General features: G+C 38.2%; 1 protein-coding gene across 1 annotated transcript in view; it reads right to left on the reverse strand.

Annotated features, from left to right (window-relative positions):
- DNAH17 (dynein axonemal heavy chain 17) overlaps positions 1-12,998 on the reverse strand; it is a 237,396-nt gene that overhangs the window by 85,059 nt on the left and 139,339 nt on the right. The window contains exons 49-51 of the mRNA XM_072645176.1: positions 3,706-3,808; positions 2,259-2,406; positions 1,782-1,873 (exon numbers count right to left, since the gene is read on the reverse strand). Of these exons, the coding sequence (XP_072501277.1) occupies positions 1,782-1,873; positions 2,259-2,406; positions 3,706-3,808 (343 nt within the window). The remainder of the gene's footprint in view (positions 1-1,781; positions 1,874-2,258; positions 2,407-3,705; positions 3,809-12,998) is intronic.

Consider the following 12,998-nt stretch of genomic DNA (forward strand, 5'->3'; position numbering starts at 1 on the left):
TTAGCCTCTGATGTAGTCATAGCACCACTAGGCTTATTTCCTGAAGAATTAAAATAAAGAGGGAAAAGAATCATGTAAAAAATATCTACAGAAGTACTTTTTGTTGCAGCAAAGAGGAAAATAAGGGGTTGCCCATCAGTTGTGAAGTGACTGAATAAATTATATCACATAGATGTAATGGGATATTACTGCCCAATAACAAATGACAAAAGGGATGGATTAAGAGAAAAAAAACATGTGAGGACTTGTATGAATGGATTTAGAAAAAAAGTGAGCAGAGCCAGGACAACAATTACATAATAACTATAACAGTGTAATGAAAAACAATGGTGAAAGACATTAGAACTCTGGTCAACATAGTGACCAACCATGTTTCCAGAGGAATGATGATGAAACATGCTTTCCATCTATTGACAGAGGCAATGGACTGAGGTGAAAAACGAGACATCCATTTTTGAACATGGCTGACATGTACATTTGTTTTGCTTAAATATGCTTATTAGTTGTAAGGGAGGATTTTTTTTTTAATTAAGAGGAGAGGATGATGGAGAGGAGATGTTGTTGTTCAGCCATTTTAGGCATGTCTCACTCTCCATGACCCCATTTTGGGGGTTTTCTTGGCAAATATATTGGCATGGTTTTCCATTTCTTTCTCCAGCTCATTTTACAGACGAAGAACTGAGGTAAACAGGGTTAAGTGACTTGCCCAGGGTCACACAGCTTGTAAGTGTCTGAGGCTGGATTTGAATCCATGAAGATGAATCTTCCTGATTCCAAGCCCAGCACTCTATCCATTGCACCATCTAGCTGGCCAGGAGAGATGATAGTGATGCAAAAAAGACAAGCAAATCAATAAAGCATTTAAAAGAGTGCACAGAAGCAAGTTTGAAAGGAAACAGACAAGTAAAACAGCTTTGGAACTAATGTGCTTGATGTACTGTATACTTCAGAAGGACCTGATGTATGTAATCAAGATTCACAGTTTCATGTAACATTCCCTTTGCCCCCCCCCATTCTTTGATAGAGAACTACTCATGTTTGCCAGTGTTTATCAAGTTCAGAATACCAAAAAAACCAAACAAACAACTTTTTTGAAGAAAAAAAGGTTTCATCAGAGACAAGGATGAGAATATTGAATATGCAAAGGGGCTGTGATTTCTTTGGGGTAGGGAATGACCTGAGTGGGAACTCCCTCCATCAATCCATCTCTGACTTAGTAGATAAGTTCTAGGTTGTTGCTTGAGGTTCAGACAAGAGAATGGTTCTTCTAGGGTCAGACACCTTGTAAGTGTCCAAGGTGGGATTCAAATCCATGTCTTTCTGACTCATTTACTATTCAAAAGAAAGACAGTGTAGTATCATGGAGAATGTGTTGGATTTGAAATCAGGAAGACCTTCATTAGAATCCTGCCTTATGCACTTAGTGGTTTGAGACTGGGCATGATCTATAACCTTCCTGAGCCACAATTTCATCTATAAAATGGGAATAATGATAATGCATCTTCACAGGGTTATTGCAAGGATCAAAAGAGACAATGTATATAAAGGTTCGTAAACTCTAAAATGCTATATAAAGATAAACTATATTAAAATTAATAAAAATTAGAATTAGTCTTATCGCGCTGCTTCAGTGGGTACCATGAAGATGAAAAGAAAGCAAGCTTAGATGAACAAGAAACCCTGCTTTCCACATAGGTTCCTCTATTCCACAGACTTTGCTTCTGCTCCCATTGGTAAAACGGATTTGGGATGGGAGGCACCGAAATAAAAGAAAAGAGTACCTGGAAAATGTTGGAGAGATCTCTGAGGTTGAAGACATAATGAAACTTAATGGCCGTAGGAAGAAAGGTTGCCGAGATTTTCTGATGCAAGGCTGTTATAGAAAAAATACACACATTGATTCTTCTATGGGCTTAATGGTTTCAGGAAGTGTAGAACTTAAAACAATGTTTCTAAAGCAAATGGACTATGAAATAGTGACAATTTAAGTCAGAAATTTGCAGAGCTGAACAGAGAGGAAGTTTGCTTCTCTGTTGACATGTAAATCACTTCTATATACTGAATTTCCTATACTTTACCCTCTCACTGAAGCAATCGGATTTCATAATATCTCCTGTTAAAACATAGCATCCTTTAAAAATATTGATTTAAATATATAAATAAAATATTTACTAGGGGAAAAGATGAAGAACCCATCAGCCTCCATAAAATAGTAGCTTTTATAAATACTAAAGTGGATGTGGAGAGTTTCAACTTACCAAGTGCTGAGGTGACCAACTGGACACTAATTCTCTGAACCACCACGGGGGCAGATCGATAGGATAAATGCTGTGAAAGGATTGTGCTATAAATCGCCATCAGAGCATCTTGTCCAGGGAAACTCACAGCAAACACACAAAAGTGTCTCTGTATCAAGGTAAAACAAACAAAGTTAACACATGTCCTTAGGCCTGTCTTCTCTGATTACAGGGAGTGCTGAAGATCAGATTCTCCAGAAAGCAAGAACCTCTCTACTGCCCATCTTCACTTGGATTTGGCCAGGGTGGAGAATTTCCTGAGGAAGTATCCACCGACTTCACAAGAGAAACTGACAAGGAATCTTCTGAGGATCCCTAACCAGAAGACTTGAGATTGGGAGTGGGTGGGTTTCCCTATGAGATGCTGGGAAAGGGTGGTAACTGGAGTGGTCCCACTGGGGGGATGTGAAATTAAAGGGCATTTACAGCACTTTCTTAGTGTTTGTGCCCATCCGTCTCTGTCCACTCTCCTTCTATATCCCTTCTTCCCTTATCTGGACCTACTCACTCTTCGGAGAGTTTCTCCACTGGCAGCTTGTGTAAAAAGCCTGTCTAGTTAGGGGCATAGTGTCTGGTTTGGGTTTTCTACCTCCATCCTTATTTGTCCCAGCTGGAAAAAAGGAAGCTAGTTAACTGGTTAGCCTTGGTGAGTTGGAGAATTTTCTAGAATATTATAGTGAATTTTGCATCAAAGACTGAATAATAGGACAGAGGCTTAAGCCTCTATAAAGAAATTAGACAAACAACAAAGAATTTACTTTTCAGGGTGAGGCACTGAAATGGCCTTTTAATTTAATTTCATTAAATTCTTTCTTCTCTGTTTAGCAATAGGTGTGATTAGGTAAGTAAAGAAGCTTATCTGCTGGTTTTTCCTAGAGATGAGGCAGTCTCTTACCATTCCTCTCCCCCCTAGCATTCCATGATAAATACCTCAGTTGTGTGGATCTAGCCTTCCAAATAAAACCAGAACCACAGCAGAGTAATCAGAGCTTTGCCCTAATGCACCAAAAATTTGAGGAGTCTAAAATTTCCAGAGAAACAACAGCAGAGAAGCAATTGAGTTTAGCAATTGGTTAGAAAGAATAACTAGTTAAAAAAACAGAAAGCTACCAAGTGGCACACTTTCTCCCTCTAGTGGCTGTACCTCAGGTGAGCTACTCCCAATCCTGCTTATTCAACCACATCCTTCCCCAATAACATTTGTTTCCCTTTTTCCCTAAGAATTTGAGGGTGCATTTTGTGCCCTTTAACTTGGGACAAAAATTGCTAGTTAGAACCCTGCTCCCAACACACACCTCTTTTCCCCACAGAAAGGGAATTGGAATCAAACACCCCACTTCTCTTATACACCCAAAATAGACACACACATTATTAATGCAAAAGTCATTTGCTCTTTCTCCTTGTCTACCTGAAGTCTGGGGTCAATGGTGAAGGAACCAGAAGTGGGATTCATGCAGGCTACATACTGACAGTTGTGAATATCCTTTAATGTCAACTTATGTCTATCATACCTGCATAAAGAGAAAACATGTCTCAGGTCAATTTGCCATAAAAACAAAGCCTTACTTTCCACTCAGGTCACTTTGAGAAATAATTAGTATGTCAGAGTTGATGTGATCAGTAGAAATAGCCCATTTATGTCTTCCCAGGAATAACAACTGACATTTGTCTCTATGAGGCTTGCAAGGCACTTTTCATACATCATCTCAGTGTAAATATACCCGCTTGACAGATGAGGAAAATGAGTTTCAGAGAGTTAAATGGTTTGCCCAGCATCACCCAGCTAGGAAATGTAAGAATATGATCTGAACTGTGATCTTTCTGCCTCCAATTTTATCACTAGCTGGTATACCACACTGCCTCTCAATCAAAATTATTTTTTGGAGGGGAAACAAGTGTGTATGTGTGGCAGGCGGGACCTTAAAGGAAGATAAGCCAGGTTTGAAAATGCAGGCTGAGCAAATTTTTAGTTGTTAGCCACCAGGCACAGATACCAAAGCCCTAAGACACTGCTGGTCTTTTCCCACTTCTTGAACTGCTAAGGACAACTGCTATTGTTGTTCAGTCATTTCAGTCCTGTCCTACTCTCTGTGACTCCATTTGGGGTTTTGTTGACAAAGATACTGGAGTAGTTTCTCCAGCTCATTTTACAGATGAAAAAACTGAGGCAAAAAGGGTTAAGTGACTCTTCCAGGATCATATAGCTAGTAAACATCTGAGACCAAATTCAAACTCAGAAAAATGAGTCTTCCTGACTCCAAACCCAGCACTCTATCCACTAAGCCACCTGGCTGTCCACTAGGCATATCTGATACTTTCCCAAAGATTTTGTTTATTCATTGACTTATTTTTTTTTTAAAAAAGATGTTATGCTTTTTATTCTTTCTTTTCTCTTATGTCTAGAAAGAGGAATGGCAAGGGATTGTAGTAAATACCAGAATTCAACAATATGTTGTTTAGAAGAGACACATTTGAAACAGAAAAACAAACACAGAGTTAAAATTAAGGGTTGGAACAAAATCTATTATGCTTCAGCCAAAGTAAAAAAGGCAGAGATAAGGTGGAGCCAAGATGGTGAGGTAAAAGCAGGGACCTGCTTGAGCTCTCCCCCCTAACTCCTGCAAATACCTGCAAAAAATGACTCTAAACACATTCTGGAGCTGCAGAGCCCACAGAATGAAGGAGTGAAGTAAATCTCCAGCCCAAGACAACCTGGAAGGTCAGTGGGAAGCATTAATCGCACTGGGACTGGGAGCAGAGTGTAATGCAGTCTGAGGTGGGTCACATCAATGGACAAGGTTGGAGCAGACCTCAGGGGACTGAATCAATGACAGCTGTGGCAGTTTCCAGACTTCTCAACCCACAAGCACCAAAGACAGCATAGAAGGTCAGTGGGAAAACTCTGTGGGACCTGAGTGGGGGAAGGGCATGTTCCAGCTGGGGTCCAGTCCCAGCTCTGGGGCAGAGGAGTAGGCAGACCTTGCAATGGTGGCAGCAGCAGTAGTGGCTTCTAGAGTTTGGGTCCCACAGACAGAGGATTGAGCAGCTGATACAAAACCTCTGAAGCCTGGGACAGTACATCCACCTCAACCCCCACCCCTTTTGGAAGCAGAGTTCTACCTTGACAAAGAGATAGAAAGTCAAGTATTTGGCTGGGAACATGTGCAAACAGAGGGAAAAAAGTCAGACTATAGAATCTTACTTTGGTGACAAAGAAGATCAAAACATCCAAACAGAAAAAAACAAAGTCAAAGCTCCTGCATCAAAAACCTCCAAGAAAAATATGAACTGATTGCAGGCCATGAAAGAGATCAAAAAGAATTTTGAAAATTAAGTAAGAGAAGTAGAGGAAAAATTGGAAAGAGAAATGAGAGCGATGCTAGAAAATCATGAGTCAACAGCTCGCTAAAGGAGACCCCCAAAATACTGAAGAAAATAATACTTTAAAAAATAAATTAACCCAAATGGCAAAAAAGGTCCAAAAAGCCAATGAGGAGAAGAATGCCTTAAAAAGCAGGATCGGCCAGATGGAAAAGGAGGTCCAAAAGCCATTGAGGAGAAGAACGCCTTAAAAAGCAGGATCGGCCAGATGGAAAAGAAAATCCAAAAGCCATTGAGGAGAAGAATGCCTTAAAAAGCAGGATCGGCCAGATGGAAAAGAAGATCCAAAAGCCATTGAGGAGAAGAATGCCTTAAAAAGCAGGATCGGCCAAATGGAAAGGGAGGTCCAAAAGCTCACTGAAGAAAATAATTCCTTAAAGATTAGAATGGAACAAATGGAAGCTAATGACTTTGTAAAAAATCAAGAAAATATAAAATAGAACCAAAAGAATGGAAAACATAGAAAACAATGTGAAATATCTCATTGGAAAAATCTGGAAAAGAGATCCAGGAGAGACAATTTAAAAATTGCTATGAAAGCTATGATCAAAAAAAGAGCCTAGACATCATCTTTCATGAAATTATCAAGGAAAACTGCCCTGATATTCTAGAACCAAAGGGCAAAATAGAAATGGAAAGAATCCACTGATCACCTCCTGAAAGAGACTCCAAAAGGAAAACTCCTAGGAATACTGTAGCCAAATTCCAGAGTTCCCAGGTCAAGGAGAAAATATTGCAAGCAGCCGGAAGGAACCACTCAAGTACTGTGGAACCACAATCACAAGGATAACACAAGATCTGGCAGCTTCTACATTAAATGATCAGTGGACTTGGGATATGATATTCCAAAGGTCAGAGGAACTAAAATTAAAACCAAGAATCACCTACCCAGCAAAATTGAATATGATACTTCAGGAGGGAAATAGAGAACTTTCAAGTTTTTCAAACTTTCATGCTGAAAAAACCAGAACTTAATAGAAAATTTAACTTTCAGATAAAAAAATCAAGAGAAGCATGAAAAGGTAAACAGAAAAGAGAAATTATAAGGGATCTATTAAAGCTGAACTATTTACATTCCTACATGGAAAGATGATATTTGTAACTCATGAGACCTTGCTTAGTGTTGGAGCAGTTGGAAGAAATATAGATAGATAGACAGACAGACAGACAGATAGATAGATAGATAGATAAATAGATAGACAGAAGATAGATAGATAGCACAGGGTGAGTTGAATATGAAGAAATGACACCTAAAAATAAAATTAAGGGTGAGCAGAATATATTGGGAGGAGAAAAGGAGAGAGAGAATGGAGAAATTATCTCACATATAAGGAGCAAGAAAACAGTTTCACAATGGAGGAGAAGAGGGGGGAGGTGATAGGGAATGAGTGAACCTTACTCTTATCAAATTTAGCTTAAGGAGGGAATAATATACAAACTCAATTGGGTATCTTACCGTACAGGAAAATAAGGGGAAAGAGGATAACAGGGACATGATAGAAGAGAGAGCAGATTGATGATGGCGGTAGTGAGAAGTAAACACTTCTGAAAAGGAACAGGGTCAAAGTTGAAAACAGAATAAGTGGAGGGTGGGATAGGATGGAGAGAGATATAGTTAGTTTTTCACAACATGATTATTATGGAAATGATTTGCATAATTACACATGTATAACTTATATTGAATTGCTTACCTTCTCAATGAGGGTGGGTGGGGAGGGAAGAAAGAAGAGAATTTGGAACTCAAAATTATGAAAACAAATGTTAAATATTGTCTTTACATGCAACTGGGAAATAAGATATATAGGCAATAGGGTATAGAAGTGTATCTTGCCCTACAAAAAGTAAGGGGGAATGGGATGGGAGAGAGATAGAAGGGAGGGCAGACTGGGGGAAGGGGTAATCAGAATGCACACCATATTGGGGTGGAGGAGGGGAGAAATGGGGAGAAAATTTGGAATTCAAAATCTTGTGGAAATGAATGTTGAAAACTAAAAATAAATAAATAAGGCAGAGGTAGCAATCTTGAACTTAAAGCAAAAACAAAAGTGGATCCAATTAAAACTACATTACGCTAAAAGTAACACAGACAACGAAGTAACATCATCATTTTTATAGCAAGTGTCTTTGATAAAAGCTTCATTTTTCAAATATATAGTGAGTATAGAATTAAGTAAAATTTATAAAAAATAAAAGCTGTTTCCCAGTTGACAAATGGTCCAAGGATATAAGGAGGAAGCTTTTAGAAGAAATCTGAGCCATCTCTAGCTATATGAAAAAATGCTCTAATGCAAAATAAAACAGTTTTGAGGTACCATCTCACACCTATCAGAAATTACAAATGCTGGAGGGGATGAGGGAAAAATATGTACACTAATAAACTGCTGCTGAAGTAGTGAACTGTTCCAATCATTCTGGAAAACAATTTGAAACGATGTCCAAAGGGCTCTAAAACTATGTGTACCTTTGTCTCAGCAAAACCATTACTAGGTCTGTATTCCAAAGAGGTCAAAGAGAAAGGAAAAGGACCTATATGTACAAAAATATTTATAGCAGTTCTTTTCATGGTAGCAGAGAATTAGAAATTGAAGGGATGTCCATCAATTGGGGAATTGTTGAACAAGTAGCAGGCTGTGATTGTGATGGAATACTATTGTGGAATGTGATGGAATAGCATATGGAAATGATGAGGGGAATGACTTCAGGAAAACATGACAGGACATACATGAATGGATCCAAAATGAAGAGTGTGAAGGCCCAGGAAATCACCGTGCACAGTAATAGTAATGTAGTATTGAGGATCAACTGTGAAAGACCTTGCTACTAGGATCAATATCAATGATCCAAGACAATTCCAGAGTACTCATGATGAAAAACTGCTATTCATCTCCAGAGATGGAATGGATAAACTCTCCATATAAGTGAAGCATAATTTTCTCTCTTTTATTTTCTTGCTTTTTTTTGGAAATGTAGTTAATATGAAAATATATTTTGCATGATTTCACACGTATAACTGATATATTGATTGCCATCTTTGAATGGCTTTTGGAATGGAATTCCATCCATTTGGATGAAATTAGGAACTCAAAATTTAAAAAGAAAATAACACTAACAATAGTGAATTTTAAAAATAGGAAGAGGAATGGCTTTGGAGTCAGGTTTGAGTTTCAGCTTCACTACTAGTCAGATAACCTTGGGAAAATTCAACCTCCCTAGCTTGAGTTTCTTTATCTATAAAATGGGGATAATGAAACTTGTTAATCTACTTTTAAAAATGGCTATGAAAATCAAATAAGTTGAAGAATGTTAAAAATGATTTAGAACTGTAAATATTCGTTATTCCAATATTTGGTAGATGGGTGATCTTCTTGATGTGCATTTTCCCTCAGCAATTCAGGTTGCAGCCCACTTATGCTTGCCCATCCTATGGGACTCTTGCCAGTGTTGCCAAATCTGACACAGGAGATCTGATGACTGGAGAGGGAAGAAATCACGGGGTCATGGCGAACATGTTCAAGGGATCATAGAGAACATCATGGCAAGAAGAGCCACAATATAGAAGTGAAAGGAATCTTAGTAAAGTGAGAGAAAAGATAAATGGGGAGGAAATTAGGCATCAAACAGCAGAGGTTTGAGAACATCCCTGCAGAGGAGTCAGGCTATAGCGGGAGTCTGACAGCCTTGTGCATTTTTGTCTATAGCAGTACTATTTATATGAAATTAAATTCTCTGTCTAGAAAGCAGTTCAATAATTGGGTTTCAAACAACAAGTATCATCCAATGGTTTAAATCTTAGGTGTCAAACAAAACATAAAGACAAATGAGGGGGTTCTGGATGCTGGATTCAGGTAAAAGTCACTACACGTTTGAAACAGTTCAGAAATCATGGGGAATACCATGACAACAATCTGACTTTACATAAATAAATAAATACTTCCATAGCGTCATTTGCTTGCCAGAGTGTACCTCTTGAATAAATGGCTCTAATAGGTTTCAGATCCTTAGGAAGGGATGGCAGAGTCTTCACAGTAGCATATAGACATATGCCTCTGTATCTTCCTCACTATGGATTCAGGAAATACTGGGTTAATAACATTGAGTCATCATTAAGAGTCTGTATTGGCATGGTTAGAGGAATTTTCTGTGAAAAAAAAGAGGAATCTATCTATCTATTTTGTTTAGTCATTTTTCAGTCATGTCTGACTCTTTATGACCTCATCTGGGGCTTTCTTGGCAAAACTACTAGAGTGGTTCGACATTTTCTTCTCTTTACAGAGGAGGAACTGAAGCAAATAGGGTTAAGTGACTTGCCCAGGGCCACACAGCTAGTGAATGTCTGAGGCCAGATTTTAACTCAGAAAGATGAGTTTTCCTGACTCCAGGCCCAATACTAGCAGGGATATAGTTAAAACAATTCCAAAACTGTTCTGTCAGGCCTGAGAGTCACACATATGATGGCACAAGATGCTCTCAGCTGTATTTCATCCCAGGTAAAGTCCATAAATGCTTTTTTTGAAATGGCCAATTCATGCAGAAAAACTCTATGTTTTTCTTTACTTTTCTTTTTGAGGCAATTGGGGTTGTGACTTGTCCAGTAAGTGTCTGAGGCTACGTTTGATCTCAGGTCTTCCTGACTCCAGGGCTGGTGCTCTATTCATTGTGCCAGAGGGCCTCTTGCCCTTGATTAAATTCAGATCTTGCACAAAGGGGAGAATGAAGCAGGAAAGTTTTGCAATTTTTCTTCACATAATTATCATTCCGTCTTTCCCAGTAATCCATCTTTTGTACCTATTAAGTTCATACAGCATGTTTTCTAACAACTTTCAGCACTCTTTCTTAACATATTTCCATGTAAATATTCATTTTAAAAAATAAAAATAATCTCTTTCAGGGGATTGATTAAACACAGAAAATAAATACATAAGGAATAGAAGCTTGATTAAAATGAGAAATGCCCTAGCTAAAGTTATCAAGGCAATTTAATGTTTAAGATGGCAGGGACTGAAGATCTATAGGACAAGAGTCACTGAAAACTAACAGCCTTCATGCCTTCTACAAAACAAAGAACCAACAAACTAACTCAGAAACTTCTCTGGAGACAGCTGCTGTGCTAACGTGTAGTGGAATGGGTAAGACCTGTTGCAAAAGGACAGTAAGGCTAAGTTCAGCTTCTAAAGAAGTGTTCTCTACTGCTTCTATGTGAATTAATTATGAATCTCTCACAGTCTCAACCCCTATTTTAGCCACAGGATTTTAGCAGTGTCTCGATTAGATAGCATAAAGTCAGTGAATCACCCGAGCACTCCCCAAAACTTCTCCAAACACCTTTAAATAATGCCATGAAACAATTCCTGGAGCAGCAGAACCCACAAAAGGATAGAGTGAAATAATTTTCCAGCTAAAGACAACTTAGAAAGTCAGCAGGAAACACCTGGCTAAGAGTGGAGCACAGTCTAGTGCAGGCTGCGTCAGTATAGACCAGACCCCAGCAAACCAGGAGCAGGTCTTAGGAGCCACTGAATCAGTAGGAGCTGCTTCTGGAGCTCTTAACCCACAAATAGTAAGGGGGTCAAACAACTGGTCATAAGGAGATTACAGGGATCTTTTCACTAGTACTGAAGCAGAATTCAGTTGCTTTGCCCACACTCAGATCTGGGTGGCAGTCCCAGGGTGAAGAGGAGCATTAACGCACCAGAGCTTGTGACTACAAGGGACCTTTGTCATAGTTTTAGGGCAGAAAAGAGAGCTTGTCTTGGTCACTCACAGACCAGAGCACAGACCAGAAGAGTAGTAAACATACTTCTCCTTGGATAATATGAACTTGGAAGAACTGAAAACTTACAGGTCCCTAGAAGTATCTCTGAAAACTACACAAAACCCCTAAACTTTGGGACAGTACTCTCTCCACTGTGGAAGCACAGCCCTACTTTAAAAAGGAGTTAAAAGTCAAGAAATAGCCTGGGAAAATGAGCAGACAATAGAAAAAAAATTCTGACCAAAGATAATTACCATGATGACAAGGAAGATCAAAACACACACTCAGAAGAAAACAAAGTCAAAGCTCCTACATCCAAAGCCTCCAAGAAAAATGTATATTGGTCTTAGGTCATGAAAGAGCTCAAAAAGGATTTTGAAAATCAAGTAAGAGATGAAGAGAAAAAATGGGAAGAAAAATGAAAGAAAATAATGAAAAATGAGTCAAAGTCTAATTGACAAAAATTCACTGAAGGAAAAAACTCCTTAAAGAAAAGAATTGACCAAATAAAAGGAGGTACAAAAGCTCACTAAAGACAATAACTCCTTAAAAATTAGAATTTAGCAAATGAACTAATGACTTCATGAGAAATCAAGAAACAATAAAAACAAAACCAAAAGAATGAAAAAATAGGAGACATTTTGAAATATCATTGGAAAAACAACTGGCCTAGAAAAGAGATCCAGGAGAGATAATTTAAAAATTACTGGACTACTTGAAAGCCATGATCAAAAAAAGAACCTAGACATCATCTTTCTTTTTTTCTTAATATTTTTTTCAATTACTTCAACATTCATTTTTGTAAAACTTTTGAGTTTCACATTTTTCTCCCTCTCTTACTCCTCTCCCCCATCTCCAAGAGAGTGAGCAATCTGATACAGGTTATACATATACAATCATGTTAAACATATTTCCACATTAGTCACGTTGTGAAAGAAGAATCAGAAACAAAAGGGGAAAACCATGAGAAAGAAAAAACAGAAAACAAAAAAAGGGAAAATAGTATACTTTGATCTGCATTCAGACCCAATAGTTCTTTCTCTGGATGTCATCAGGATTTTCTATCATGAGTCTTTTGAAATTGTCTTGGATGATTGTATTACTGAGGTGAGCTAAGTCTATCATAGTTAATCATCATACAACATTGCTGTTGTTGTGTACAATGTTCTGATTCTGCTCTCTTCATTCAATATCAAGTCATGTAAGTCTTTCCAGGTTTTTCTGAAATCCATCTGCTCATCATTTCTTATAGCACAGTAGTATTCTGTTACATTCATCTACCACAACTTGTTCTGCCATTCCTCAACTGATGGGCATTCTTTCAATTTCTAATTATTTGCCACCACAAAAAAGCTGCATAAATATTTTTGTACATGTGGGTACTTTTCCCATTTCTGTGATCTCTTTGGAATACAAATCTAATAGTGGCATTGCTGGATGAAAGATTATGCACAGTTTTATAACCCTTTGGGCATAGTTCTAAATTTCTCTCCAGAATTGTTGCATTAGTTCACAACTTCACCAGCAATGCATTAGTGTTCCAATTTTCCCATATCTCCAAAATTTAC

This window comes from Notamacropus eugenii, chromosome 2 (assembly GCF_028372415.1).
Source record: "Notamacropus eugenii isolate mMacEug1 chromosome 2, mMacEug1.pri_v2, whole genome shotgun sequence".
In the NCBI taxonomy this organism is placed as follows: domain Eukaryota; kingdom Metazoa; phylum Chordata; class Mammalia; order Diprotodontia; family Macropodidae; genus Notamacropus; species Notamacropus eugenii.